This window comes from Salmo trutta, chromosome 2 (genome assembly GCF_901001165.1).
Source record: "Salmo trutta chromosome 2, fSalTru1.1, whole genome shotgun sequence".
Taxonomy (NCBI): Eukaryota; Metazoa; Chordata; class Actinopteri; order Salmoniformes; family Salmonidae; genus Salmo; species Salmo trutta.
In genome coordinates, this window is record NC_042958.1 from 12,754,728 (window position 1) to 12,780,430 (window position 25,703).

Sequence of the window (25,703 nt, forward strand, 5' to 3'; positions counted from 1 at the left end):
TGAGAAAGCCATGGGGAAAATAACGGACTTGGCAACTTTGCCTGCAGCTCGAGAACACACGGAGATGGCTACCCTGCCTGCAGCTTGTGAACATCTCCAGAGCCTGAAAGCACTCCGCAAGAGAAGATTCTGCAAATGGAAAAGCTTAATTGGAAGAAGATTAAAAACCATGTCCCTGGTGATTATGCTAGGTTGAGAGGAGTCATCACTGTGGTCCCGATATCTATGTCCACAGATAATATTAAAGAAAATGTGATGGGAGGAAGAGTGATTGAGGCCAAAAGGTTGATTAGTAGGAAACGGTTAAGAAAGTGAAAGCTTATCCATGCTGCTGAGGTTTGAGAAGGTTTTGCCTGGAAAAGTACTTTCAATGTCAGAGACTTTGTCCCATCCCCATTGAGGTGTTTTAAATCCCAAAGAATGGGACATGTTCAATGTAAAGAAAGAAAAATATGTGCCAAGTGTGGAGGGGTTAAAAAAACGTAGATAAAAAATATAAAAATAAAAACATGAGCTGGCGCACACCCAGAATAATAGTTTGTGTGGAGGTGCTAACTAGCGGTGAATAAACTAGAAACTATCAAAATAAAGAAAATTGCACACTCCATGTGTAATCTCCCAGTAATGTAATGGGTATTTACCAACATTTCGGCATCGCTGTGCCTTCCTCAGGGTGCAGCACAGTGATGCGAAACATTGGTAAATAGCCATTAAATTGCTGGGAGATTACACATGGAGTGTGCGACTTTCTTTATTTTGATAGTTCCAAGTGTGGAGGGGAACATGATTACGGTGAATGTGGGAGCAATGTCAAGGTTAAGTGTTGTAATTGTGTGGGGGAACATAGTGCAGCATTTGGTGGATGCCAGGTGCAGAGAGGGGCTAGAGAGGTTCAGAGATATAACATGAATCACGATGTATCGTATGCATAGGCTGTAAGGCAGATTGGTGGAATACAGTGTGGCATGATGGAGCTTCCACGGCTGCTCCTCAACTAAGTGAAGCTAATGTCGGGGCTGATGTTTTTGCTGGTCCTGGCATGGTTTCGAGGCCTGTTCAGAAATCTTGCGCCCATGAACGTGCGGTGTCAAATGACACTTTGATAATGAATAAAGTTGACTTCATAGGTTTTATTGGTAAGGCTATGAATATGACTCGGGTCGTGGAAAGCACAGAAATAACAGGTTGAAGGTTATTGTGGAGACTGGGGGTAACATGTGTTACAGTAGATATGGTTGTAGACATGCTGAACAATCTGAAGGGTGGAATCTTTCAGCATGAAATAGGTCAAGTTTAATGGGGTAGGGGGGTACATTTTATTTGAATGGTAGTACAGAATTGGGAAGATCCTAATTGATCGTACATTCCAGCACAGTAGGTGGCGTCATGCACATAGCCTAAACGTTTGTTTGCAGACCGCCATGTCGAAGAAGAAGAGCCCGAAGGCAAGGGGGTGGAGTGTAGTCTTTAGTAAATTAGAAACCGAACTGACTTTGGCAACCAGAGCAGAGATCTCCAGCATTGAGATAAGAGTGAGAGTGAGGAAGGAGAACAGCAAAGGACGATAGACGACTGGCAAGGATTTGCGACACATCGGATCATCAGTGATAAACCCAGAGCAAGAAGACTCGTAAGTAGCCTAAAGATCGGAAAATTATCCACTCAACTTTTGAAAACTGACCGAGAAAAATTTATTAAAACCATGCCAACCTACCACTACACCGGCAGTACAAAGTGGTCGCTCGTGGATCAGTGACTTATGAACGACCTACATCCGTTATTTATGACCAAAGCAATTAGGATAATAATATAATAATTGCTGCATTGATTTAGTCGAATGTATTGCTCATGACAGTTTGCTGTATGAATAGAATAGTGCACAATATTGCCGATTGATAAAGACTGCATTCCTGCGATACAAACTGCATCCGTCCTCACCAGACTGTTCTCTAGTTAGCGCTTCCTCGGCGTAGTCTAGTCTACTATGTGTTTACATAGGGGGCTATAATATAGTAATGCATATATAATATAGTGCAAAACCACTATTGAGTGCCCTTATGTCTTCAAATCTTCTGGTAGCATATGGTATGTGTTTGCCGTGGCACATGCAGTAGTGGAACCACTGAAGACATCAAAACCATGAAATAACACACGTGGAATCATGTAGTAACCAAAAAAGTGTTAAACAAATATATTTTAGATTCTTCAAAGTAGCCACCCTTTGCCTTGATAACAGCTTTGCACACTCTTGGCATTCTCTCAACCAGCTTCACTTGGAATGCTTTTCCAACTGTCTTGAAGGAGTAACCACATGCTGAGCACTTGTTGGCTGCTTTTCCTTCACTCTGTGGTCCCACTCATCCCAAACCATCTCAATTGGGTTGAGGTCGGGTGATTGTGGAGGTCAGGTCATCTGATGCAGCACTCCATCACTCTCCGTCTTGGTCAAATAGCCCTTACACAGCCTGGAGGAGTGTTTTGGGTGATTGTCCTGTCGAAAACAAAGCGCAAACCAGATGGGATGGAGTATCACTGCAGAATGCTGTGGTAGCCATTCTGGTTAAGTGTGCCATGATTTCTAAATAAATCCCTGACAGTGTCACCAGCAAAGCACCATCACACCTCCTCCTCCATGCTTCACAGTGGAAACCACACATGCAGAAATCATCCGTTCACCTACTCTGCATCTCACAAAGACACGGCGGTTGGAACCAAAAATAAAAAATTTGGACTCATCAGATCAAAGGACAGATTCCCACCGGTCTAATGTCCTTTCCTGTGGCGGTCCTCATGAGAGCCAGTTTCATCATAGCACTTGATGGTTTTTGCGACTGCACTTGATGAAACTTTCAAAGTTCTTGAAATGTTCTGCATTGACTGACCTTCATGTCTTAAAGTAATGATGAACTGTAATTTCTCGTTGCTTATTTGTGCTGTTCTTGCCATGATATGGACTTGCTCTTTTACCAAATAGGGCTATCTTCTGTATACCACCCCTACCTTGTCACGACACAACTGATTGGCTCAAACGCATTAAGAAGGAAATAAATTCCACAAATTAACTTTTTAACAAGGCACACTTGTTAATTGAAATTAATTCCAGGTGACTACCTCATGAAGCTGGTTGAGAGAATACCAAGAGTGTGAAAAGCTGTCATCAAGGCAAAGAGTGGCTACTTTGAAGAATCTAACATATAAAATAGATTTTGATTTAACACTTTTTTTCTTTTTTTTAACTACATGATTCCACATGTGTTATTTCATAGTTTTGATGTCTTCACTATTATTCTACAATGTAGAAAATAGAAAAAAAAACTTTAATGTGTAGGTGTGTCCAAACTTTTGACTGGTACTGTAAATATCTCTATCTCTCCAGAAACCAGATTACTGCATCTTGAGTGAGTAGTTTTGTCCAGGATTTCAGGAGCAGCAGTTCTCTGTCCGTCCTTCATTTCTTCAGGATGACAGAGACTGAAGGGAAGTTTGACTTTGCCATCGACCGCGGTGGCACTTTCACCGACGTCTTTGCCCGATTACCTGACGGCCGGGAGAGGGTCCTGAAACTGCTGTCCCACGACCCCCAGAACTACAAAGACGCTCCAACTGAGGGGATCCGCAGGGTTCTGGAGGAGGTGAGATGGAACTCTGGAGAGACGGGGAGAGGAATTAAATGACTAAGGAATAGACAGATGAGAGGTAGTTTATGGAGAAATGAAGAGAGCAGGAAGAGTAGTTTTAGTTAAAGCTTGTGACAAGCTGAGATCAGACATGACGTCAGCAGACCCAGAGGTTAACCAGTGCTTAATGTGTGATCCTCTCTAACCCCCCCTGCTACATCCTGCTATGTTCACAGGAGACTGGGCAGGCCTTTCCCAGGGAACAGCCTGTGGAGACATCCCTGATTGGCTGGATCAGGATGGGCACCACAGTGGCGACCAATGCCCTGCTGGAGAGGCAAGGAGAGCGGATTGCCCTCCTGGTCACAAAGGGGTTCAAGGATCTGCTGCATATTGGCACCCAGGCCCGGCCAAAGCTCTTCGATTTGGTTAGTGCTTCTCTATGGAATGGAGACTGGGTTGATGCTACAGCACAATAGAGTTTTCTCTGTGAGGGCCCTTTGTTTGGGGTGGTGAGGTGGGGAGTCACGTCCTGCCTTGTCGGAGACTGACACTAATGTATTGATGAATGAATTAATGCTCACTTGAACAATACCATACCGGCCGTGCTAATGGTACGGTTAACTGAGCGCTGAATATACTATACGCAAGTGGCAGTCGGCACTTTTCCACTATGTTGCTTGGTAATGGAATAATGCACTCTTATCATTGAAGCGTTTCAAATGATTCAGTAATGTTTAGGTAGACTCTTTCACGACAAGTTTATACTAAGCCTGCAAAGTTAGTAAGTGATACTTTAAATTAGGATCTAATACTGCTTCAGATAAAGTCCCCAGTTTATTGCATCAAGGGTTTGAGAGGCAGAGCTCACAAATGTCTCTGTTTCTTCAAATAATACGTTGACATTGTTCTACTGTGTGTTGTGTTGTAATGGGAGTGTACATCTGGAGTGTACATCTGGAGTGTGCATCTGGAGTGTGCATCTGGAGTGTGCATCTGGAGTGTACCTCTGGAGTGTACCTCTGGAGTGTACCTCTGGAGTGTACCTCTGGAGTGTACCTCTGGAGTGTACCTCTGGAGTGTACCTCTGGAGTGTGCATCTGGAGTGTACCTCTGGAGTGTACCTCTGGAGTGTACCTCTGGAGTGTACATCTGGAGTGTGCATCTGGAGTGTACCTCTGGAGTGTACCTCTGGAGTGTACCTCTGGAGTGTGCATCTGGAGTGCATCACTGCTCCTCAGTAGGTCTGTGTGAGACCTGTTGGAACTATAGCTGCACCCTCCCATCTCCTGCTGGGCTCACAGTAAAGACATGATCTACATTCTGTTACCAGGCACAGGTGGGCCTGTGAGGGAGTGCTAAGGGGTTGGGAGGGACACAACCGGGACTGAATGAATACACCGTGTGCTTACTGGAAGATGTGTGGCAGCATAGAATGAAAAACACACACAGATGCATGTGCATAAATAAACACTCAGTGCAGACACGGAACATGCAGCTGTCTCAGAAAAACTGTTGCATGGGCAGTTAATGGGAGGGTAGGCTATATACTGTACACGCATAGGGGTTGGTCTTGGAGTTTGTTCCCAGACCTGTGTTCTACTGTTGGTCCGAGTGAACTTTGACTGTCGTAAAGGTCACTGTGGTGACATACTGACCTAGCATATATCCAATGATATTTCAACAGCTTTGTGCTGTCCGCTGCACTTTGGGGACCAGACCCTGCCCTCTGATCATTTCTAGTTGGAGGTCCTAAGATTTATATGTAACTCATGACTAATACCATTTCCCAACTTTTCCTGTTCCAGGCCAGCTAGGACAGCCAGCTCTTACCCAATATCAACTACCATCATGGATAGTCAATACTGAGTTGTTTTACTCAAATTATAAAGTTGGGAGTCTTGTAGATTATTTGCAAGTTAGAGTAACTTAACGGTCTGTGTGTGTGTGACAGGAGGTGGCTGTTCCAGACGTGCTCTATGAAGAGGTCATTGAGGTTGATGAGAGGGTTGTACTTAGACAAGATGGCTGCCAGCTACCCAGGAAAGAACCCAAGCGTATTGTTACAGGTAACAGCACTACACAGGACTAACTCAATAACCTGCAGGCCTTCAGCTACACAGACTCTACTGTACAGTGCATTCAGAAAGTATTCAGATCCCTTGACTTTTTCCACATTTTGTTACGTTACAGCCTCATTCTAAAGTTGATTAAATAATATGATGGAAGCCACTCCTCAGTAAAAGGCACATGACAGCCCGCTTGGAGTTTGCCAAAAGGCACCTAAGGGATTCTCAGACCATGAGAAGCAAGATTCTTTGGTCTAATGAAACCAAGATTGAACTCATTGGCCTGAATGCTCATCACCTGGTCAATACCATCCCTACAGTGAAGCGTGGTTGCAGCATCATGCTGTGGGGATGTTTTTCAGCAGCAGGAACTGGGAGACTAGTCAGGATCAAGGGGGAAAATGAACGGAGCAAAGTACACAGAGATCCTTGATGAAAACCTGCTCCAGAGCGCTCAGGACCTCAGACTGGGTAGAAGGTTCACCTTCCAACAGAACAATGACCCTAAGCACTCAGCCAAGACAATGCAGGAGTGGCTTCGGGACAAGTCTCTGAATGTCCTTGAGAGGCCCAGCCAGAGCCCGGACTTGAACCCGATTGAACATCTCTGGAGAGACCTGAAAATAGCTGTGTAGCGACACTCCCCATCTAACCTGGAAGAGCTTGAGAGGATCTGCAGAGAAGAATGGGAGAAACTCCCCCAATTCAGGTGTGCCAAGCTTGTAGCGTGATACCCAAGAAGACTCAAGGTTGTAATCGCTGCCAAAGTTGCTTCAACAAAGTACTGAAAAGGGTCTGAATACTTACAGTACCAGTCAAAAGTTTGGACACACCTACTCATTCAAGTGTTTTTATTTATTTTTACTGTTTTCTACATTGTAGAATAATAGCGAAGACATGAAAACTATGAAATAACACATGTAGAAAATAATAAAAATAAGATAAACCCTTGAATGAGCAGGTGTCAACTTTTGACTGGTACTGTATGTAAATGTGATATTTTCTGGTTTTCATTTTAAATAAATTAGCTAAAAATGGTGAACTTGATTTTCCTTTGTCATTATGGGGTATTGTGTGGAGAAAAACAAATTATTTAACTGTTTTTTAGAATAAGGCTGTACTGTAACAAAATGTGGAAAAAGTCAAGGGGTCTGAATACTTTCCCAATGCACTGTATGTATATTTCCACACTATGAGGTTGGAATAATACTGTGAAAAGGAAGATAATGCCCTTTTAGTGTAAGAGCTGTTTGAAAAGACCGCCTGAAATGTTTGGGTGGGATGGAATTGTGGCCTGCCTGGTGACATCACCTCTCTGCCAATAACAGCAAATTTTCAGGTTTTCCCTCCCCACTCAAACCACTCCCAGATAGTCCTAGTAAAATACTTGCTTGAGTAATTGTTCTATGCTAAGAAGCTATTTTTGTTTATTTTTGACCATTTTAATTCAAAACAGTCACAGTAAGGTCCTTAATTATTACCCAGAAATGATTTGATATTGAGATAAAAACAGCTGCATTGGGCCTTTTCCCATTTAATTTATTACATTACCCATTTTACAATAAAGTAATTATTGCACAAATTTAAACAGAGTGCAGTATTCTTGACCATATCCTGTAAGATATGGAAATTATATGGATACATTTCCTGCTCCTACTGAGGCACAGGCAATGACTGACAAGGAGAGCTTTTTTAACATATACAGTTTTCAGATGCAAATTCCCCACAGGACTATTACCTCTTTTTTGTCAAGTTTATGACAGGCTTGAGTGGTAACTGCTTGGGTTAATAATTTGCATCCACACACACACATATACCTGTCCCTTACCTCTGCCCTGTGTCTCTGTCCTCCAGGCAGTACAGGGGACTCCCTGGAGGTGTGGCGTGAGCTGGACATGCAGCGTGTGGAGGATGATCTGCGAGGAGTCCTGTCCCGGGGGATCCACAGCCTGGCTGTTCTGCTGCTACACTCCTACACGTCAGTATACTGCCAACCCAGACAGCAAGACTTACTCCCAGTTTACTATCTTTAAAGATTGTTGTTGTGTGTGTCTAGTGCCTGGTGTCAGATTACCTGTTTTTCTTGGTGTGGGATCACTGTGGTAGATGTGGAAGGTCATGAACAGTCAGTCTTAGAAGGGTAGAGGAAGACTGGGCTTCTTCTCCTTCACTGCGCTTTTTCTCCTGCAATCTCAAAAGTTGAGTTTCTCTCCGTTGTTATATCCATTCTGGGAGTTCTCGTTTATTGACTTACAGGGTTCTTTCTACTCCGTTTCAAACTGTAAAGTAATTTAAAGTCGCTAGATGTAAGTATGTTGTAAAGGCACCTTCAGAACTGTCTGGCTTAATGCCAGGTCTGATAACCACAGAACACACAACCTTTCAACAGGAGGGAGAGCACTGGAAGGCTTTTCAAGAAAACACTACTGAGTCAACTTTGCAGTTTGCCTAATAGTACTAAACTCAGCAAAAACAGAAATGTCCTCTCACTGTCAACTGCGTTTATTTTCAGCAAACTTAACATGTGTAAATGTTTGTATGAACATAACAAGATTCAACAACTGAGACATAAACTGAACAAGTTCCACAGACATGTGACTAACAGAAATGGAATAATGTGTCCCTGAACAAAGGTGGGGTCAAAATCAAAAGTAACAGTCAGTATCTGGTGTGGCCACCAGCTGCATTAAGTACTGCAGTGCATCTCCTCCTCATGGACTGCACCAGATTTGCCCGTTCTTGCTGTGAGATGTTACTCCACTCTTCCACAAAGGCACCTGCAAGTTCCCGGACATTTCTGTTGGGAATGGCCCTAGCCCTCACCCTACGATCCAACAGGTCCCAGACGTGCTCAATGGGTTTGAGATCCGGGCTCTTCGCTGGCCATGGCAGAACACTGACATTCCTGTCTTTCAGGAAGTCACGCACAGAACGAGCAGTATGGCTGGTGGCATTGTCATGCTGGAGGGTCATGTCAGGATGAGTATGCAGGAAGGGTACCACATGAGGGAGGAGGATGTCTTCCCTGTAATGCACAGCGTTGAGATTGCCTGCAATGACAACAAGCTCAGTCTGATGATGCTGTGACACACCGCCCCAGACCATGACGGACCCTCCACCTCCAAATCGATCCCGTTCCAGAGTACAGGCCTCGGTGTAACGCTCATTCCTTCGACGATAAACGCGAATCCGACCATCACCCCTGGTGAGACAAAATCTCGACTCGTCAGTGAAGAGCACTTTTTGCCAGTCCTGTCTGGTCCAGCGACGGTGGGATTGTGCCCATAGGCAACGTAGTTGCCGGTGATGTCTGGTGAGGACCTGCCTTACAACAGGCCTACTAGCCCTCAGTCCAGCCTCTCTCAGCCTATTGCGGACAGTCTGAGCACTGATGGAGGGATTGTGCGTTCCTGGTGTAACTCGGGCAGTTGTTGTTGCTATCCTGTACCTGTCCCGCAGGTGTGATGTTTGGATGTACCAATACTGTGCAGGTGTTTTTACACGTGGTCTGCCACTGCGAGGACGATCAGCTGTCTGTCCTGTCTCCCTGTAGCGCTGTCTCACAGTACGGACATTGCAATTTATTTCCCTGGCCACATCTGCAGTCCTTAAGCCTCCTTGCAGCATGCCTAAGGCACATTCACACAGATGAGCAGGGACCCTGGGCATCTTTCTTTTGGTGTTTTGAAGAGTCAGTAGAAAGGCCTCTTTAGTGTCCTAAGTTTTCATAACTGTGACCTTAATTGCCTACCGTCTGTAGGCTGTTCCACAGGTGCATGTTCATTAATTGTTTATGGTTCATTGAACAAGCATGGGAAACAGTGTTTTAACCCTTTATAATGAGATCTGTGAAGTTATTTGGATATCTACGAATGATCTTTGAAAGACAGGGTCCTGAAAAAGGGATGTTTCTTATTTGCTGAGTTTATATGTTGGACAGGAACATAATGGAATGAATCTGATGTGAGAACTCCTCTCTCTCTCTGTATGTCAGGTGGTCTGCCCATGAGAAGGCTGTTGGGTCATTGGCGCGCAGGCTGGGTTTCACCCAGGTGTCCCTGTCCAGTGAGGTCATGCCCATGGTGAGGGCAGTGCCACGCGGGTACACCGTATGCGCCGATGCCTACCTCACACCTAAAATCCGCCAGTACTTGAAAGGCTTCACCTCTGGCTTCAGAGGTGGACTGGAGGTTAGTCCGTGTTTTTGTAAATAAATATGTGTTTTATATTATTAACATAATGTTGTGTAGCTGTATTTACTGAGCACTCATAAGTGTGCAGAGCGATCATACTCTTATAGGTCACATTCTGTATAGCTACACACCTTGAAATGGCTGCCTCTCTCAACCTTCTGTACTCCCTCCGCCTCTCTCTCAACCTCCTGTACTCCCTCCGCCTCTCTCTCTACCTCCTGTACTCCCCCCGCCTCTCTCTCTACCTCCTGTACTCCCTCCGCCTCTCTCTACCTCCTGTACTCCCTCCGCTTCTCTCAACCTCCTGTACTCCCTCCGCCTCTCTCTCTCAACCTCCTGTACTCCCTCCGCCTCTCTCTCTCAACCTCCTGTACTCCCTCCGCCTCTCTCTCTCAACCTCCTGTACTCCCTCCGCCTCTCTCTCTCTACCTCCTGTACTCCCTCCGCCTCTCTCTCTCTACCTCCTGTACTCCCTCCGCCTCTCTCTCTCTACCTCCTGTACTCCCTCCGCCTCTCTCTCTACCTCCTGTACTCCCTCCGCCTCTCTCTCTCTACCTCCTGTACTCCCTCCGCCTCTCTCTCTCTACCTCCTGTACTCCCTCCGCCTCTCTCTCTCTACCTCCTGTACTCCCTCCGCCTCTCTCTCTCTACCTCCTGTACTCCCTCCGCCTCTCTCTCTCTACCTCCTGTACTCCCTCCGCCTCTCTCTCTCTACCTCCTGTACTCCCTCTGCCTCTCTCTCTCTACCTCCTGTACTCCCTCCGCCTCTCTCTCTACCTCCTGTACTCCCTCCGCCTCTCTCTCTACCTCCTGTACTCCCTCCGCCTCTCTCTCAACCTCCTGTACTCCCTCCGCGCCTCTCTTTCAACCTCCTGTACTCCCTCCGCGCCTCTCTCTCAACCTCCTGTACTCCCTCCGCGCCTCTCTCTCAACCTCCTGTACTCCCTCCGCGCCTCTCTCTCTACCTCCTGTACTCCCTCCGCCTCTCTCTCTCTCTACCTCCTGTACTCCCTCCGCGCCTCTCTCTCAACCTCCTGTACTCCCTCCGCGCCTCTCTCTCAACCTCCTGTACTCCCTCCGACTCTCTCTCAACTGTAGGGTACGAGCGTTCTCTTCATGCAGTCTGATGGAGGTCTCACCCCCATGGAGCAGTTCTGTGGGTCCCGGGCAGTGCTCTCTGGGCCCGCGGGGGGTGTGGTGGGCTACGCCATCACCTCCTACAGCCAGATAGAGAACAAGCCCGTCATTGGGTTCGACATGGGGGGTGAGGAGGAGCACAGGATGTAGGGGGGGCACAATGGAGAAGAAGGAAACAGCTACAGGGGGGGAGGGGCCATATGCAGCCTATATAGCATGAGGACAGGGGAAGAGGGTAAAGGCGTCAGCATGCTTCTGTTCAGTTGGCGGCTAGCTGAAGTCTAGATGAACTGAACGAGTAAACTCGCATAATCCCTTAAAAGACCTTCGCATGAAAAATGAGAAAGAAGCACAAATACTACTGTTTGTCCATTTTGAGACTCCGTAGCCGTATACAATTCCTCCAAAGAATCAGAATTAATCGAAGATGACTCCCGAAATCTGTTATTAATTTTGACGTTTTTGCCGTAAAATACGCATTTTACATATAAGATGTTTGTTGCAGTATTTCTCAATGAAAACGTTTGCATGAAAATGAGTTGAATGACAACAAAGACTTTATTGAAGAATCCCTACTGTAGACCTATCACCGACGAATAAACTTTGACTACCGACTTCAGCTTGTCTCCCGGAAAAAAATTGTGTGCCTGAACAGCCGAAAAAACCCTTACCGAAGTCCAAACGAACGAAAACATCACAAAATGTTGTCATAATATATGCACAATCTCTTCCAAACTGTTTCTGCTGGGAAGCATGCGGACGCCTTAAGGGCTTGCTGACTGAGAGAGAGAGAGAGAGAGGGGTGTGAACTAAAGGGTTTAAAAGGAAAGAATCATAGCAGGAAGCAGGAATTGTACTGATGGATGTTAGACAAAGGCTTCTTTGAAGCCCTTGATGACTAAATCTCACATTATTCGATAATACTGGGCTGATGAAGTCCTAGCGTTCCATCATTTAGGGAAACTTGAGCTCTTTTACACTTCATGCCCCTAACAGCTACTCTGGGCCACTCTGGGCCCCGTTTTAGGCACGTCTACAGATGTGAGTCGCTACGCGGGTCACTATGAGCACGTGTTTGAGGCCACCACGGCCGGCGTCACCCTGCAGGCCCCACAGCTAGACATCAACACCGTAGCAGCAGGCGGTGGCTCCCGCCTCTTCTTCAGGTCAGTGAGGACAACAGGTTCACACACAGTATGAATATGGACTTTCAGCATACTGTATGTTTACATAGACTTCACTGTACACAGTCTGTTGCTTGGAGGTCTGGGAAGTATAATATCTATTTTCTCGTGTTTGTGATTTATGCTCAGACTGTTCTGCCATAGCTAAACCATTAACCCACAGTTACTACCTATGAACCTATTTGACAAACATTGGATGGCAATGTATAACTTCCACAGGGAATGACTGTGTATGTGGTGGAAGTCAATCTAGTCCAGTCAGTCTACAGGGAGGGAAATGTGACATTATCTCCCCTCTTTGTTCCCAGGTCAGGGATGTTTGTTGTGGGGCCAGAGTCGGCTGGTGCCCATCCAGGACCCTCCTGCTACAGAAAGGGTAGGAATACTGCCCCCCACCCCGTCCCTCTCTCTGTCCCTCTCTCTCTCACACACATGCTCCTCTTCTTTCCACTCCTTTTCTCTGTTGAATAGAGCTGTTACCCTTTTTCTCCCTGGTACAGATTTCTATCCTTAATCCGGTCCACTCAGTTAAATTAAAATGTAACAAACATTTTAACATCTGTACGGCCAAAGCTTTTCCCTCTCTTGTCCCTTTTCCCTACCCCATCTCTAGGAAGATGGTGTGGCCGAGGGGGAAGGCTTAAAAAGTTGGAATAACTCCCAAATTCCAACAGAAACGCGAGATTATGTAACAGCTCTGGATACAGCTCAAGTGAAGTACTGTAGTAACCTAGAAAACCATTTAGTTTTCTCCTGCTACTGTTGGTATGGTATGACTCCTGATGTGGAAGTGTGCTATTTATAGTATTGCCTATATTCTGAACACTTATGGTTTGGTAATACTACACAGAAGACATCAATCTGTGAGTTGTAGTGTGGTCAAAGGCCTGGTGTAATGTCCAGGTATTCCTATATGATCTTCATAGGTGGTCCTCTGACGGTGACGGATGCCAACCTGGCTCTGGGCCGCCTGCTCCCCTCCTTCTTCCCCAGGATCTTTGGTCCGGGAGAGGACGAGCCTCTGTCCAGCGAGGAAACCATGGAGCACTTCCAACAGCTCACCCGCGAGATCAACCACTTCCTCTCCACCAACCAATCCCAGAGCAGCGCCAACGGAAGCGCCCATTCAAACAACAGCAGGGTCATGAGCGGCAAATCAGAGATGAGCATGGAGGAGGTTGCTATGGGTTTTATCAGAGTGGCCAACGAGGCCATGTGTCGTCCAATCAGAGCACTGACACAGGTATTGATGGGAGGGATTATATTGATGTGTTTGTTTTGTGTAGTCTGGTGTTTCACTAGAGACATTAGTTGAAATACTTGAATTAGTCCCATTTTCACATTCAAAATGAGCAGCGGAGTTTGTTGTTAGACTACAGCAGCGGAGTTTGTTGTTAGACTACAGCGGCGGAGTTTGTTGTTAGACTACAGCAGTGCTCTGATGTTGCTGATAATTCCACCATTCCATGTTGAACAGAAGTTTCTGCTGCCTTTTCCAAAGACTCTCTCGCTCTCTCTCCCCCTGTCGCTCGCCCTCTTTGTCTCTCTGTGTAGGCTAAGGGACATGACACCTCTCAGCATGTGTTGGCATGTTTCGGTGGAGCAGGCGGGCAACACGCTTGTGCCATCGCACAAGCTTTAGGTATGAAGACCGTCTTCATTCACAAGTGAGTCCTGTTTCCTGTCTACACCTGTCTGAGTAGGGAGTCCTGTTTCCTGTCTACACCTGTCTGAGTAGGGAGTCCTGTTTCCTGTCTACACCTGTCTGAGTAGGGAGTCCTGTTTCCTGTCTACACATGTCTGAGTAGGGAGTGAGTTTAGTACACAGGTGGTTGTGTATTCCAAGGAGGGACAGATGGAGAAGGAGAAAGCGAGGGTGAGCGAGAGAGGCTGGCATGAAAATGCTAGGCTTGTGTTTGGCCAGGGGAAACGGGTGCCTAGGAGGTTGTTCGTTCCTTTCGCAATGTCATCTCACAGTTTGATCCATTACTGTACATTTTACATTTACATTTTAGTCATTTAGCAGACGTTCTTATCCAGAGAGACTTACATTTAGGGCATTCAGCTAGGTGGGACAACCTCAGTCATAATAAGTACATTTTCTTCAATAAAGTAGCTAACTACAGTCAGTGCTAGTAAGGGGAAAAGTCAGGTGCGAGTGAATGTTATTCACAGCTGTAATGGCTGCCGAAGGTTATTTCACCTAGTGTTAGCTCTGGGCTGTGAAGACCTACACAATCAAGACATCTTTGTTTCTTTATTCTTTGTTATCTCTAACTTTCTTTCACTTTGTAAATGTGGAGTAGGTTGTGTATATCTCTCTAGAAAAAAAACCATGGAATTGAATCCCTTTTTAGATAAGGCAGCAAAATGTGAAGACTGCAAGGAGTGTGTAGACTTTCACTAGACGCTGTTTATTGTAGTGTATAAGTTAGCGTTAGGTACATTTCCCTTCTCTCACCCTTAGATGAAAACGAGTGCTGAGAGATTAGTGCTTTTTAAAGTCGGTTCGAAGAAAAAACATCACTTTTCGACTTCGGTTTCAATAAAACATTTAAAAAAATATCTTGTGAATGATTTGATTTCTCTCTAGAGAAGCGGCATGTTGGGCTCACAAAAACCCCAAACTAAATTGAATTCAAGTAATTGAAACGACGTCGGTCAGTTAGTTGTTTAATAACAAAAAAGAAATGAATTGGTTAATCGCTCAGCACTAGATGAAATAAAACTCAATCAATGTTCCTCCTCTTTAGGTGTTACACAAGTTTATTGAAAAATAAAAGAGTACATCTCTCCATATAACCCTCTGTGTCTCTCGCCCTCCCAGGTACAGTGGTGTGTTGTCGGCCTACGGCCTGGCGCTGGCTGACGTGGTGGAGGAGGTCCAAGAGCCGTGCTCTCTGCAGTACAACCCTCGCTCCTTCTCTGAGCTGGACCACAGGGTGGAGCAGCTGACCCAGCGCTGTACAGAGACCCTGAGAGACCGCTGCTTCAGCAGGTCAGACACATGAGCACTCACACACACACACACACACACACTCTTTTCCTTCGTCTGGGTTCTATAATTAAGAAATATTGCCCGAGGAGGTGTGGTATATGGCCAGTATACCACGGTCTTATGCACGACGCTATGCAGAGTGCCTTGATACAGCCTTTAGCCGTGGTATATTGGCCATATACCACAAACCCCTGAGATGCCTTATTGCTATTATAAACTGGTTACCAACATAATTAAAACAGTAAAAAGTCATTTTGGGTCATAACGGTGGTATATGGTCTGATATACCACAGCTTTCAGCCAATCAGCATTCAGGGCTCAAACCACCCGTTTATAATTAAGAATGAACCAATGCTTTCTTGTCTCTCTTTCTCTCTCAGCTCTCAGATAACCACTGAGGTTTTCCTCCACCTGCGCTACGAGAAAACAGACTGTGCTCTCATGGTGACAGCCACAGGTTACCCCGGCAACTCTCGGTCTTGTAAGTCAGGGGACTTCCGTAGTGCCTTCACTAAGCGGTGAGCACATGAACCTTTCCCCTCACTTCTTTATGTTCCTTCATAATAACAACCAATGATCTTACGTCTACAACCATCGCACGGAGCCCTCATGTTCCCGCTGTACCCCTCCCTCCCTCCCTCTCTCCCTCTCTCTCCTTCCCAGCTACCTGCAGGAGTTTGGCTTCACCATCCCAGACCGGCCAATCATGGTAGATGACATCAGAGTCAGGGGCTCTGGGAAGTCCGGAATCAAATCTGTGACCAACACCAAGATGGGATCTGGAATTCTCAAAGCCACTATGGTAAAGAGATTAGTATTTTGAGAGTCATAAATCATCACAAGCACGGTTTCCTTACTCTACATCTCAAAGTAATGTCACTTTTTTCACCTGTGTTTACTGTGAATACAGTCTCCTTTTATATGAGTAACAAGTAGTATTACAGTATATTTAATGTATGGCTCCATCCTGGGATCCTCACAATGAACTCAATGTCAAATATATGCTCTTTTCCATCCCTAAGATAACCAAGTGTTACTTTGAGGACGGTTACCTGGATACCAGTGTTTACCTGTGGGAGGAGTTGCCATGTGACCACAATATCCCCGGTCCAGCCATCATCATAGACAAGAACAGGTGTATATTTGTCATGCTGTATCACTTAAGTGTCAGGAAGGGACAAGGCTACCTTGGAGTATTTACAAATAATTACATTGTAAATACTAAATTCAGATTAGTTTTCAAGCCTAAAATAGCCACTGAATTACATCCGTTGGGATAGATTATGCTGGCATTCTATAGACCGGTGGGTCTCAAACCTGGTCCTGGGGACCTAAAGGGGTGACCATTTTTGTTTTTGCCCTGGGCACTACATACCTGATTCAAATCATCAACTCTTCATCAGGCTTTGATGATTTGAATCAGGTTTGTAGTGCTAGGGCAAAAACCAAACAATGTCACCCCTTTGGGTCCCCAGGACCAGGACTGAGAACCACTGCTATAGACCAGTGTAATGTCCTCTGTAAGTACTGTTTTAGACGGTGTCATTGGGTTGTTTCCTCCCAGCACCATCCTGGTGGAGCCCAGCTGTGTGGCCCATCTGACAGAAGGGGGTGATGTGTGCATCGCCGTGGGCTCCGACCCCCACTGCCTCTTGGGAATTGAACTCAACACTGTGCAGCTCTCCATCTTCTCCCATCGTTTCATGAGCATCGCAGGTCCGTTAGTACCCAGGGAGGAGGGACCGAGGGAGGGGGATGGGAAAGAGAAGGAGGGTGGGGAGGATAGTGTGAAAACGGATAGAGGATAACCGGTGGATAGCTGAGAGGGAAATGGATGGGAGTCGAGGATGCAGAAGAATGAGGGATAGGGAGTGTCAAACTTATCACGGAGAAAATCATTGCCATTTACAGTTGAAGTCGGAGGTTTACATACACCATAGTCAAATACATTTAAACTCAGTTTGTCACAATTCCTGACATTTAATCCAAGTAAAAATTCCCTGTCTTAGGTCAGTTAGGATCACCACTTTATTTTAAGAATGTGAAATGTCAGAATAATAGTAGAGAGTGATTTATTTCAGCTTTTATTTCTTAAATCACATTCCCAGTGGGTCAGAAGTTTACATACATTCAATTAGTATTTGGTAGCATTGCCTTAAACAATTTAAACTTGGGTCAAACGTTTCGGGTAGCCTTCCACAAGCTTCCCACAATAAGTTGGGTGAATTTTGGCACCATTTCTCCTGACAGAGCTGGTGTAACTGAGTCAGTTTTTAGGCCTACTTGCTCGCACATGCGTTTTCAGTTCTGCCCACAAATTTTCTATAGGATTGAGGTCAGGGCTTTGTGATGGCCACTCCAATACCTTGACTTTGTTGTCCTTAAGCCATTTTGCCACAACTTTGGAAGTATGCTTGGGGTCATTGTCCATTTGGAAGACCCACTAAGCTTTAACTTCCTGACTGATGTCTTGAGATGTTGCTTCAATATATCCACATAATTTTTCTGCCTCATGATGCCATCTATTTTGTGAAGTGCACCAGTCCCTCCTGCAGCAAAGCACCCCCACACATGATACTGCCACCCCCGTGCTTCACGGCTGGGATGGTGTTCTTCGGCTTGCAAGCTTCCCCCTTTTTCCTCCAAACATAAAGATGGTCATTATGGCCAAACAGTTCTATTTTTGTTTCATCAGACCAGAGGACATTTCTCCAAAAAGTCTTTGTCCTCATGTGCAGTTGCAAACCGTAGTCTTTTGCCTTATGGCAAGGTGCTCCATCAAGCTGGAAAAGGCATTGTTCGTCACCAAACTGTTCCTGGATGGTTGGGAGAAGTTGCTCTCGGAGGATGTGTTGGTACCATTCTTTATTCGTGGCTGTGTTCTTAGGCAACATTGTGAGTGAGCCCGCTCCCTTGGCTGAGAAGTAACCCCACACATGAATGGTCTCAGGTTGCTTTACTGTTGGCATGACACAGGACTGATGGTAGCGCTCACCTTGTCTTCTCGGGACAAGCTTTTTTCCCCAGATGTCCCAAACAATTGGAAAGGGGATTCATCAGAGAAAATGACTTTACCCCAGTCCTCAGCAGTCCAATCCCTTTCCCTTTTGAAGAATATCAGTCTGTCCCTGATGTTTTTCCTGGAGAGAAGTGGCTTCTTTGCTGCCCTTCTTGACACCAGGCCATCCTTCAAAAGTCTTTGCCTCACTGTGCGTGCAGATGCACTCACACCTGCCTGCTGCCATTCCTGAGCAAGGTCTGTACTGGAGGTGCCCCAATCCCACAGCTGAATCAACTTTAGGAGACGGTCCTGGCGCTTGCTGGACTTTCTTGGGCGCCCTGAAGCCTTCTTCACAACAATTGAACCGCTCTCTTTGAAGTTATTGATGATCCGATAAGTGGTTGGTTGATTTAGGTGCAATCTTACTGGCAGTAATATCCTTGCCTGTGAAGCCCTTTTTGTGCAAAGCAATGATGACGACACATGTTTCCTTGCAGGTAACCATGGTTGACAGAGGAAGAACAATGATTCCAAGCACCACCCTCCTTTTGAAGCTTCCAGTCTGTTATTCGAACTCAATCAGCATGACAGAGTTATCTCCAGCCTTGTACTCGGCGACACTCACACCTGTGTTCACGAGAGAATCACTGACATGATGTCAGCTGGTCCTTTTGTGGCAGGGCTGAAATGCAGTGGAAATGTTTTTGGGGGATTCAGTTCATTTGCATGGCAAAGAGGGACTGCAATTAATTGCAATTAATCTGATCACTCTTCATAACGTTCTGGAGTATATGCAAATTGCCATCATACAAACTGAGGCAGCAGACTTTGTGAAAATTAATATTTGTGTCATTCTCAAAACTTTTGGCCACGACTCTACAGATAAACGTGGTACCTTCAGGCGTTTGGAAATTGCTCCCAAGGATGAACCAGACTTGTGGAGGTCTACAATTTTTTTTCTAAGGTCTTGGCTGATTTCTTTTGATTTTCCCATGATGTCAAGCAAAGAGGCATTGAGTTTGAAGGTAGGCCTTGAAATACATCCACAGGTACACCTCCAATTGACTCAAATGATGTCAATTAGCCTATCAGAAGCTTCAAAATCCATGACATTTTCTGTGATTTTCCAAGCTGTTTAAAGGCACAGTCAACTTAGTGTATGTACACTTCTGACCCACTGGAATTGTGATTAAGTGAAATAATCTGTCTGTAAACAATTGTTGGAAAAATGACTTGTGTCATGCACAAAGTAGATGTCCTAAACGACTTGCCAAAACTATAGTTTGATAACAAGAAATTTGTGGAGTGGTTGAAAAACGGGTTTTAATGACTCCAACCTAAGTGTATGTAAACTTCCTACTTCAACTGTACCATTGCCATTTAAGTAACAGAAAGGTAACTAACTGAAAACGAGCAAACCACCACTGTAAGTTTCCCCTGAAGTCTCCATTAAATGCCCCATGGTCTCATGCATCTACAGAACAGATGGGCAGAGTGCTCCAGAGAACCTCCATCTCCACCAACATCAAGGAGCGTCTGGACTTCTCCTGCGCTGTGTTTGGTCCTGACGGAGGCCTGGTGTCCAACGCACCACACATCCCTGTTCACCTGGGAGCCATGCAGGAGACAGTCCAATACCAGGTCTGGACCATCACTGCAAGCATGACAATTCACTGCTTTAACAACCTATTCAAAGTCTGCAAATCATACTAAGCAAGTATTTGGGGAAGTGGAGACATTGTTACACTAAGCCAGGAAGAGTATATTGTCATGTCTCTCTGTCCCGCTTTCCTTATTTCTATTCTTGTCATCTACAGATCAAATCCATAGGGAGCACCATTAAAGAGGGTGATGTGATTCTGAGTAACCATCCATGTGCAGGAGGCAGTCACCTCCCTGACCTCACTGTCATCACTCCGGTGAGTTTCACTTATAATAGTCCCTAGAAACATGAGGTGGAGTCGGGGGCCTGGAGCCCGGGGTGGGGGGGCCTAGAGCCCGGGGTGGGGGGCCTGGGGCCCCTTTTCAATATATTTTGCGCTCTCTGTCCCTCTCAGGTGTTCAGGAGAGGCGTGAGTGGGCCAGTGTTCTTTGTGGCCAGTAGGGGGCACCATGCAGACATCGGGGGGATTACCCCGGGCTCCATGCCCCCCCACTCCACCTCCCTGCAGCAGGAGGGTGCTGTCTTCACCTCCTTCAAACTGGTCACTGCTGGAGTATTCCAGGAGGAGGGTGAGGAAATGCTACGGAGAGCAACCCTTATGAAAGGGAGAGCCAATATGTTGTAATATCTGCTTGGCACTAGCAGTCATTGAGATAGTGTGTTGTTATCAGTTGGCTGTATAATATGTTGTAGCCAGGAGATGTCGGTAGCAGTGACTTTAGTGTAAAGCTATAGTCACAATAGGATATGTTGAGCTTCACTAAACACACCGTGAGACTTGTCTGACTGGCTTAAATCCTAGGAATTCAAAGCACTCCAGGAATCTGTTTTGAAATAACGTTTCCATGGCATTGTACTGATCTTTCTCTCTCTTTCTCCTCCTTTGTCAGCTGTAACTGAAGCCCTCATGGCTCCGGCTCAGTACCCAGACTGCTCTGGGACTCGCAATCTCCATGACAACCTATCAGACCTGCGAGCTCAGGTGGCAGCCAATCAGCGAGGGAGCACGCTGGTGGGGGAGTTGATTGACAGCTATGGGCTGGCTGTGGTGCAGGCCTACATGGGGTACATCCAGGTGAGGAGGACGTCACTGTGAGATGCTTCTTTCAGTTGGGCTGTATTGTTTTAGCTTTATTTGGATTCTTAGGTCATATCACATTATAAATGGAGTGGTCAGCATTCCTGTTCAGGTGTTTGTCTTTGTAATCTTGTGTGTGTGTGTGTGTGTGTGTGTGTGTGTGTGTGTGAGATTCCAGACTAATGCAGAGCTGGCGGTGAGAGACATGTTGAAAGAGTTTGCCCGTTGCCAGCGGCAACAGACGGGCTCCCTGGAGGTGGAGGCAGAGGACTTCATGGACGATGGAACACCAATCAGATTGCGGGTCCAGATTAATAAGAACGAGGTGGGTGGAGATCTAATACTACCCATCTAGCATGGCTGGGGCGCCAGATCTGTTTGTACTGGAGCAAACTCCTCTTGCTCTTTTGTGTTTGGCAGGCCTACAAACACGAGAGAAGTGTTGGTTAAAATAGACAGATCTGGCAACCAGGGTGCTACCCACCATCAAGACTGGGCAACAACTACTGCTAATAATGTTAATCAACATTACTGCTCCTTTCTCGTTCCCTCTATCTCTCGTTCTCTCTCTCTCTTTATCCCTCGTTCCCTCTATCCCTCTCTCTATATCTCTTTATATCTCGTTCTCTCTATCCCTGTATCTCGCTATCGTCCCTCCCAGGGCAGTGCAGTGTTTGACTTCACAGGGACGGGGACAGAGGTGTGGGGGAACTGCAACGCCCCTCGTGCCATCACCTTCTCTGCCCTCATCTACTGCCTGCGCTGCATGGTGGGCCAAGACATCCCCCTCAACCAGGTCAGACACCGTTCACATTCTCAATCCACCACAGAACAAAGTCAGTAATGGGAAACCTATGCTAGGACCTCTGGTGGGGGATCATGGATACTGCAGCGTTGAAGTTTGGTCAGTATACCAACAGCTGTAGGTTTCTATTGTATGGAAGAGTTGTCCTTTAGGTGATATGATCACTTCTAATGACATGTCTGCACTGAATGCAGAATGTGGCCACATAATAATAATATTCTGAATAGTTATATTATTATGATATGTGAAGCAGTGTCTCTATATGGAGAATGTATTAATTAAACCACTGTCTCTCAGGGCTGTCTCACTCCAATCAAGGTCATCATTCCCAGCGGCTCCATTCTCCAGCCTTCCCAGAATGCCGCTGTGGTGGGGGGGAATGTGCTGACGTCACAGCGGGTGGTTGATGTCATCTTCCGCGCCTTCGAGGTCTGCGCTGCCTCACAGGTAGGAGAGAGAGCTGCTACTGGAAAGTTCTGCTACAGTTCCATATGGAGCAATAGTCTTGACGTTTGAGTGTTACCAGCCCTCACTCTCTCGTTTCTTCTCCCTCACTCTCTCGTTTCTTCTGCCTCACTCTCTCGTTTCTTCTCCCTCACTCTCTCGTTTCTTCTGCCTCACTCTCTCGTTTCTTCTCCCTCACTCTCTCGTTTCTTCTCCCTCACTCTCTCGTTTCTTCTCCCTCACTCTCTCGTTTCTTCTCCCTCACTCTCTCGTTTCTTCTGCCTCACTCTCTCGTTTCTTCTCCCTCACTCTCTCGTTTCTTCTCCCTCACTCTCTCGTTTCTTCTCCCTCACTCTCTCGTTTCTTCTCCCTCACTCTCTCGTTTCTTCTCCCTCACTCTCTCGTTTCTTCTGCCTCACTCTCTCGTTTCTTCTGCCTCACTCTCTCGTTTCTTCTGCCTCACTCTCTCGTTTCTTCTCCCTCACTCTCTCGTTTCTTCTGCCTCACTCTCTCGTTTCTTCTCTCTCACTTACACTCAGGGCTGCATGAACAATGTGACTTTCGGCAACGAGGGGAGCGGTTACTACGAGACGGTTGCCGGGGGAGCAGGGGCGGGTCCAGGCTGGACTGGGCGGAGCGGTGTCCACAGTCACATGACTAACACACGCATCACCGACCCAGAGATTCTGGAGAAGAGGTGGGTGGAGGATTTATAATAGAGGTTTTAACCTTCTACAATGTGAAAGGCAATGACTTAACATTCAGTGTCTTTAACCTAGTTGGTTAGCAATCATTTCTTCTGTCCTGTTGGTCTGATTCTCAGGTACCCTGTGGTTCTGGAGCACTTCTCCCTGCGGCCCGGCTCGGGGGGTGCAGGGGAGTACCGTGGGGGCGATGGGGTGATCCGGAAGCTCCTGTTCAGGAATAAGGTGGTCCTGTCAGTTCTGACAGAGAGGCGCTCCACCCGACCCTATGGTCTCCATGGTAATCTCTCACATATGACCTCTCCAATGACCTTGATTAGTATGATAATGTCTGTGTAGTTTTGATTGAGTAGCTGTCTGTTTTGTACCGCCATGTCTTCTAGTCATAACATCTATGGTTTGTTGTTCACTGTATTCTGTTCTCTCTCTTAGGGGGTGGCTGTGGGGCATCAGGCTTGAACCAGCTCCACAGAGCAGATGGAAGGGTTCTCAACCTGGGGGCCAAGACCACTGTGAGCCTGGAGCCTGGGGTGAGACTAGACTACTGTCATGGCTGTCAGTTTGTCTGTGTGGCACATCTGCATGGGCCTGTTGGTGTGGTGTACTGCCCACTATGGGCCTGTTGGTGTGGTGTACTGCCCACTATGGGCCTGTTGGTGTGGTGTACTGCCTACCATGGGCCTGTTGGTGTGGTGTACTGCCCACTATGGGCCTGTTGGTGTGGTGTACTGCCTACCATGTGCCTGTTGGTGTGGTGTACTGCCCACTATGGGCCTGTTGGTGTGGTGTACTGCCCACTATGGGCCTGTTAGTGTTCCTGCATTGTACTCATGTTCATGCTTGTCTTTTGATTACCCTACTGACCATCTGTGTGTTTCTGTGTTGCAGGATATGTTTTGCCTGTACACACCTGGCGGAGGTGGATATGGTGAGGACAAGCAAACAGCTGGGGATGGAAGACTCCTTAAAAAGCGCAGGCGCTTGAATGACAACTTCTCTGAGAGGGGCAGTGTGTTTGAGTATCGCATGGCACAGGAGGGTGTGTGAGAATGGGCGATAGGCTGGAGGGGAAAGAGACCTAGAAACACAGTTCCACTAAGAAGAGTGCGAGGTGTGCTGGAGAGAGCATTTAAAATGCATTCATGTCCTGTTTTTTTTTTAGGCCTTGAACAATGCTTTTTTTCCATGTCTGTAGTACAACCACCCATTCCACTAGTCAAACCACGGTGTTTAAAAGGATGCTAGTGGTATGTCCTTTATAATACGCACAGAGACAAACATGGAAATTGTTTCACCGGAAGGGGAGTTAATGAAACAAGTTTAATCTTCTGAAGACAGACCTTTAGGCCTAGATTCAGTCAGGTCAAGGGTTAACCTGACCTGTGTCAACAGTATCATTTGTTGTATTTTCCTTCAAGCTTAGGCAACAGTGTGTTAAAGCAATCTCTAGACATCTATTCTACGCTCTTCTAGACTAGTCTGCTGCCTCTCACCACAACTGATTAGAAACAGGATGTAAAAGCAACACTAGATTACAGTTGTATGGCTTCAAGGGTGCTAACTAACTAGACTTAACGAGGTGTAACGAAGACTAGCCAACCTTTGGATCAGATGTATACAGTAAATCACTGCATTGGATTTGTTCTGTGTGGAACTTTGACTTTCATTATTGTACAACTAGTTTGGAGATGTATCACAACTGCATGTATCCCAATTGAATACATTTGAAAGCTTGCCATTTATTTATTGAAAAATTACACCATTTAAAACATGAGGTTTTACAGTAGCAGTGTGAGCACAGCCCTGACAACAGGGAGCATCTCAATTGCATACTCTCCTTCTCAAAACTCTTGCTCATCCAATGGGTTGAGGCGGCGAGGAGTATGCAATTGAGGCTCCCAGAGAACCAAGGAAAGTAGTTATCAAAATTCACACACACCAAGCCAAAATGACGGTTTGCTGTTCTTGCACTGCCACCCTGTGTTCAGAGCACCACATGACACAAATGTTACAAAATAGCCTGTGTCATGAAGGGTCTGTGAGCTATGGGAATGAGTACAATGATTGCAGTCACAGGCCTCAGTTACAACACTAACCCCTGCATGGTGCCTAGGTTTACAGTATCCCCTCAAACTAAAGGCCAGACCCCAATATGAATTCCAGGGTGTTCTGGGAGATAAGGAGACACAGCAGGAGGTGGGGCAGGAGGGTTTGGGTGCGGTGGGGCTGAGAAGTCCTGGGGGGGGGGGAGTGGGAAGGGGTACAGGCTCTGGGCAGGCATACATGGAGACTAGATTGAGAGATAGTGAGCATTGCTGTTGCAGCAGCAGGAGGTTGGTTGGAGTGGCATGGGACTGCGGATCAAAGACAGGAAAATCCCAATTCCTGTGGTAAAAATGTTGGTCACACCCAAAGAGCAAGTCTGCCTCTCCTTGTCACCACTGAGCACTCACCCACCCTGTATTGACTGATACAGTGGCTGTGGGCTTGGGTTGCGAGACAGAGGGCGGTAGCTACGGCCCTGACCTGACAGAGGGCGGTAGCTACGGCCCTGACCTGACAGAGGGCGGTAGCTACGGCCCTGACGTGACAGAGGGCGGTAGCTACGGCCCTGACGTGACAGAGGGCGGTAGCTACGGCCCTGACGTGACACAGGGCGGTAGCTACGGCCCTGACGTGACACAGGGCGGTAGCTACGGCCCTGACGTGACACAGGGCGGTAGCTACAGCCCTGACTGACAGAGGCAGATATCCTACGCATCAGGAAAGACTACTCAATAATCGGCAGCTTCGTATACCGTTAACCTTTA

At 46.5% G+C, this 25,703-nt stretch overlaps 1 protein-coding gene across 3 annotated transcripts; it reads left to right on the forward strand.

The window, feature by feature from the left end:
* The first annotated feature begins 1,427 nt into the window (after positions 1-1,427).
* Positions 1,428-24,629, forward strand: oplah (5-oxoprolinase, ATP-hydrolysing). Of its 3 annotated transcripts, none has more exons than XM_029694347.1 (27): positions 1,428-1,630; positions 3,377-3,632; positions 3,854-4,045; positions 5,572-5,686; positions 7,541-7,664; positions 9,681-9,876; positions 10,978-11,143; positions 12,044-12,182; positions 12,509-12,576; positions 13,127-13,443; positions 13,755-13,867; positions 15,028-15,198; positions 15,579-15,716; positions 15,862-16,000; positions 16,221-16,333; positions 16,763-16,914; positions 19,680-19,840; positions 20,017-20,118; positions 20,257-20,431; positions 20,753-20,937; positions 21,119-21,265; positions 21,602-21,736; positions 22,043-22,192; positions 22,729-22,886; positions 23,013-23,173; positions 23,326-23,423; positions 23,782-24,629. In XM_029694347.1, the coding sequence occupies exons 2-27, from the start codon at positions 3,462-3,464 to the stop codon at positions 23,938-23,940; spliced, it is 3,945 nt and encodes a 1,314-aa protein (XP_029550207.1). In that variant the 5' UTR covers positions 1,428-1,630; positions 3,377-3,461; the 3' UTR covers positions 23,941-24,629. The 3 variants fall into 3 exon arrangements, with proteins under 3 accessions (XP_029550207.1, XP_029550218.1, XP_029550227.1); XM_029694358.1 differs by having other exon boundaries at positions 3,384-3,632; XM_029694367.1 differs by having other exon boundaries at positions 3,461-3,632.
* Positions 24,630-25,703: the final 1,074 nt, after the last annotated feature.

What these genes read in the sequence shown, in the direction of transcription:
- oplah (XM_029694347.1), top strand. Translation starts at nt 3,462, where the DNA reads ATGACAGAGACTGAAGGGAAGTTTGACTTTGCCATCGACCGCGGTGGC. An exon ending in AAGACATCCCCCTCAACCAG is followed by an intron (nt 21,737 to 22,042) that starts GTCAGACACCGT and finishes ACTGTCTCTCAG; the next exon opens with GGCTGTCTCACTCCAATCAA. An exon ending in AGGTCTGCGCTGCCTCACAG is followed by an intron (nt 22,193 to 22,728) that starts GTAGGAGAGAGA and finishes ACTTACACTCAG; the next exon opens with GGCTGCATGAACAATGTGAC.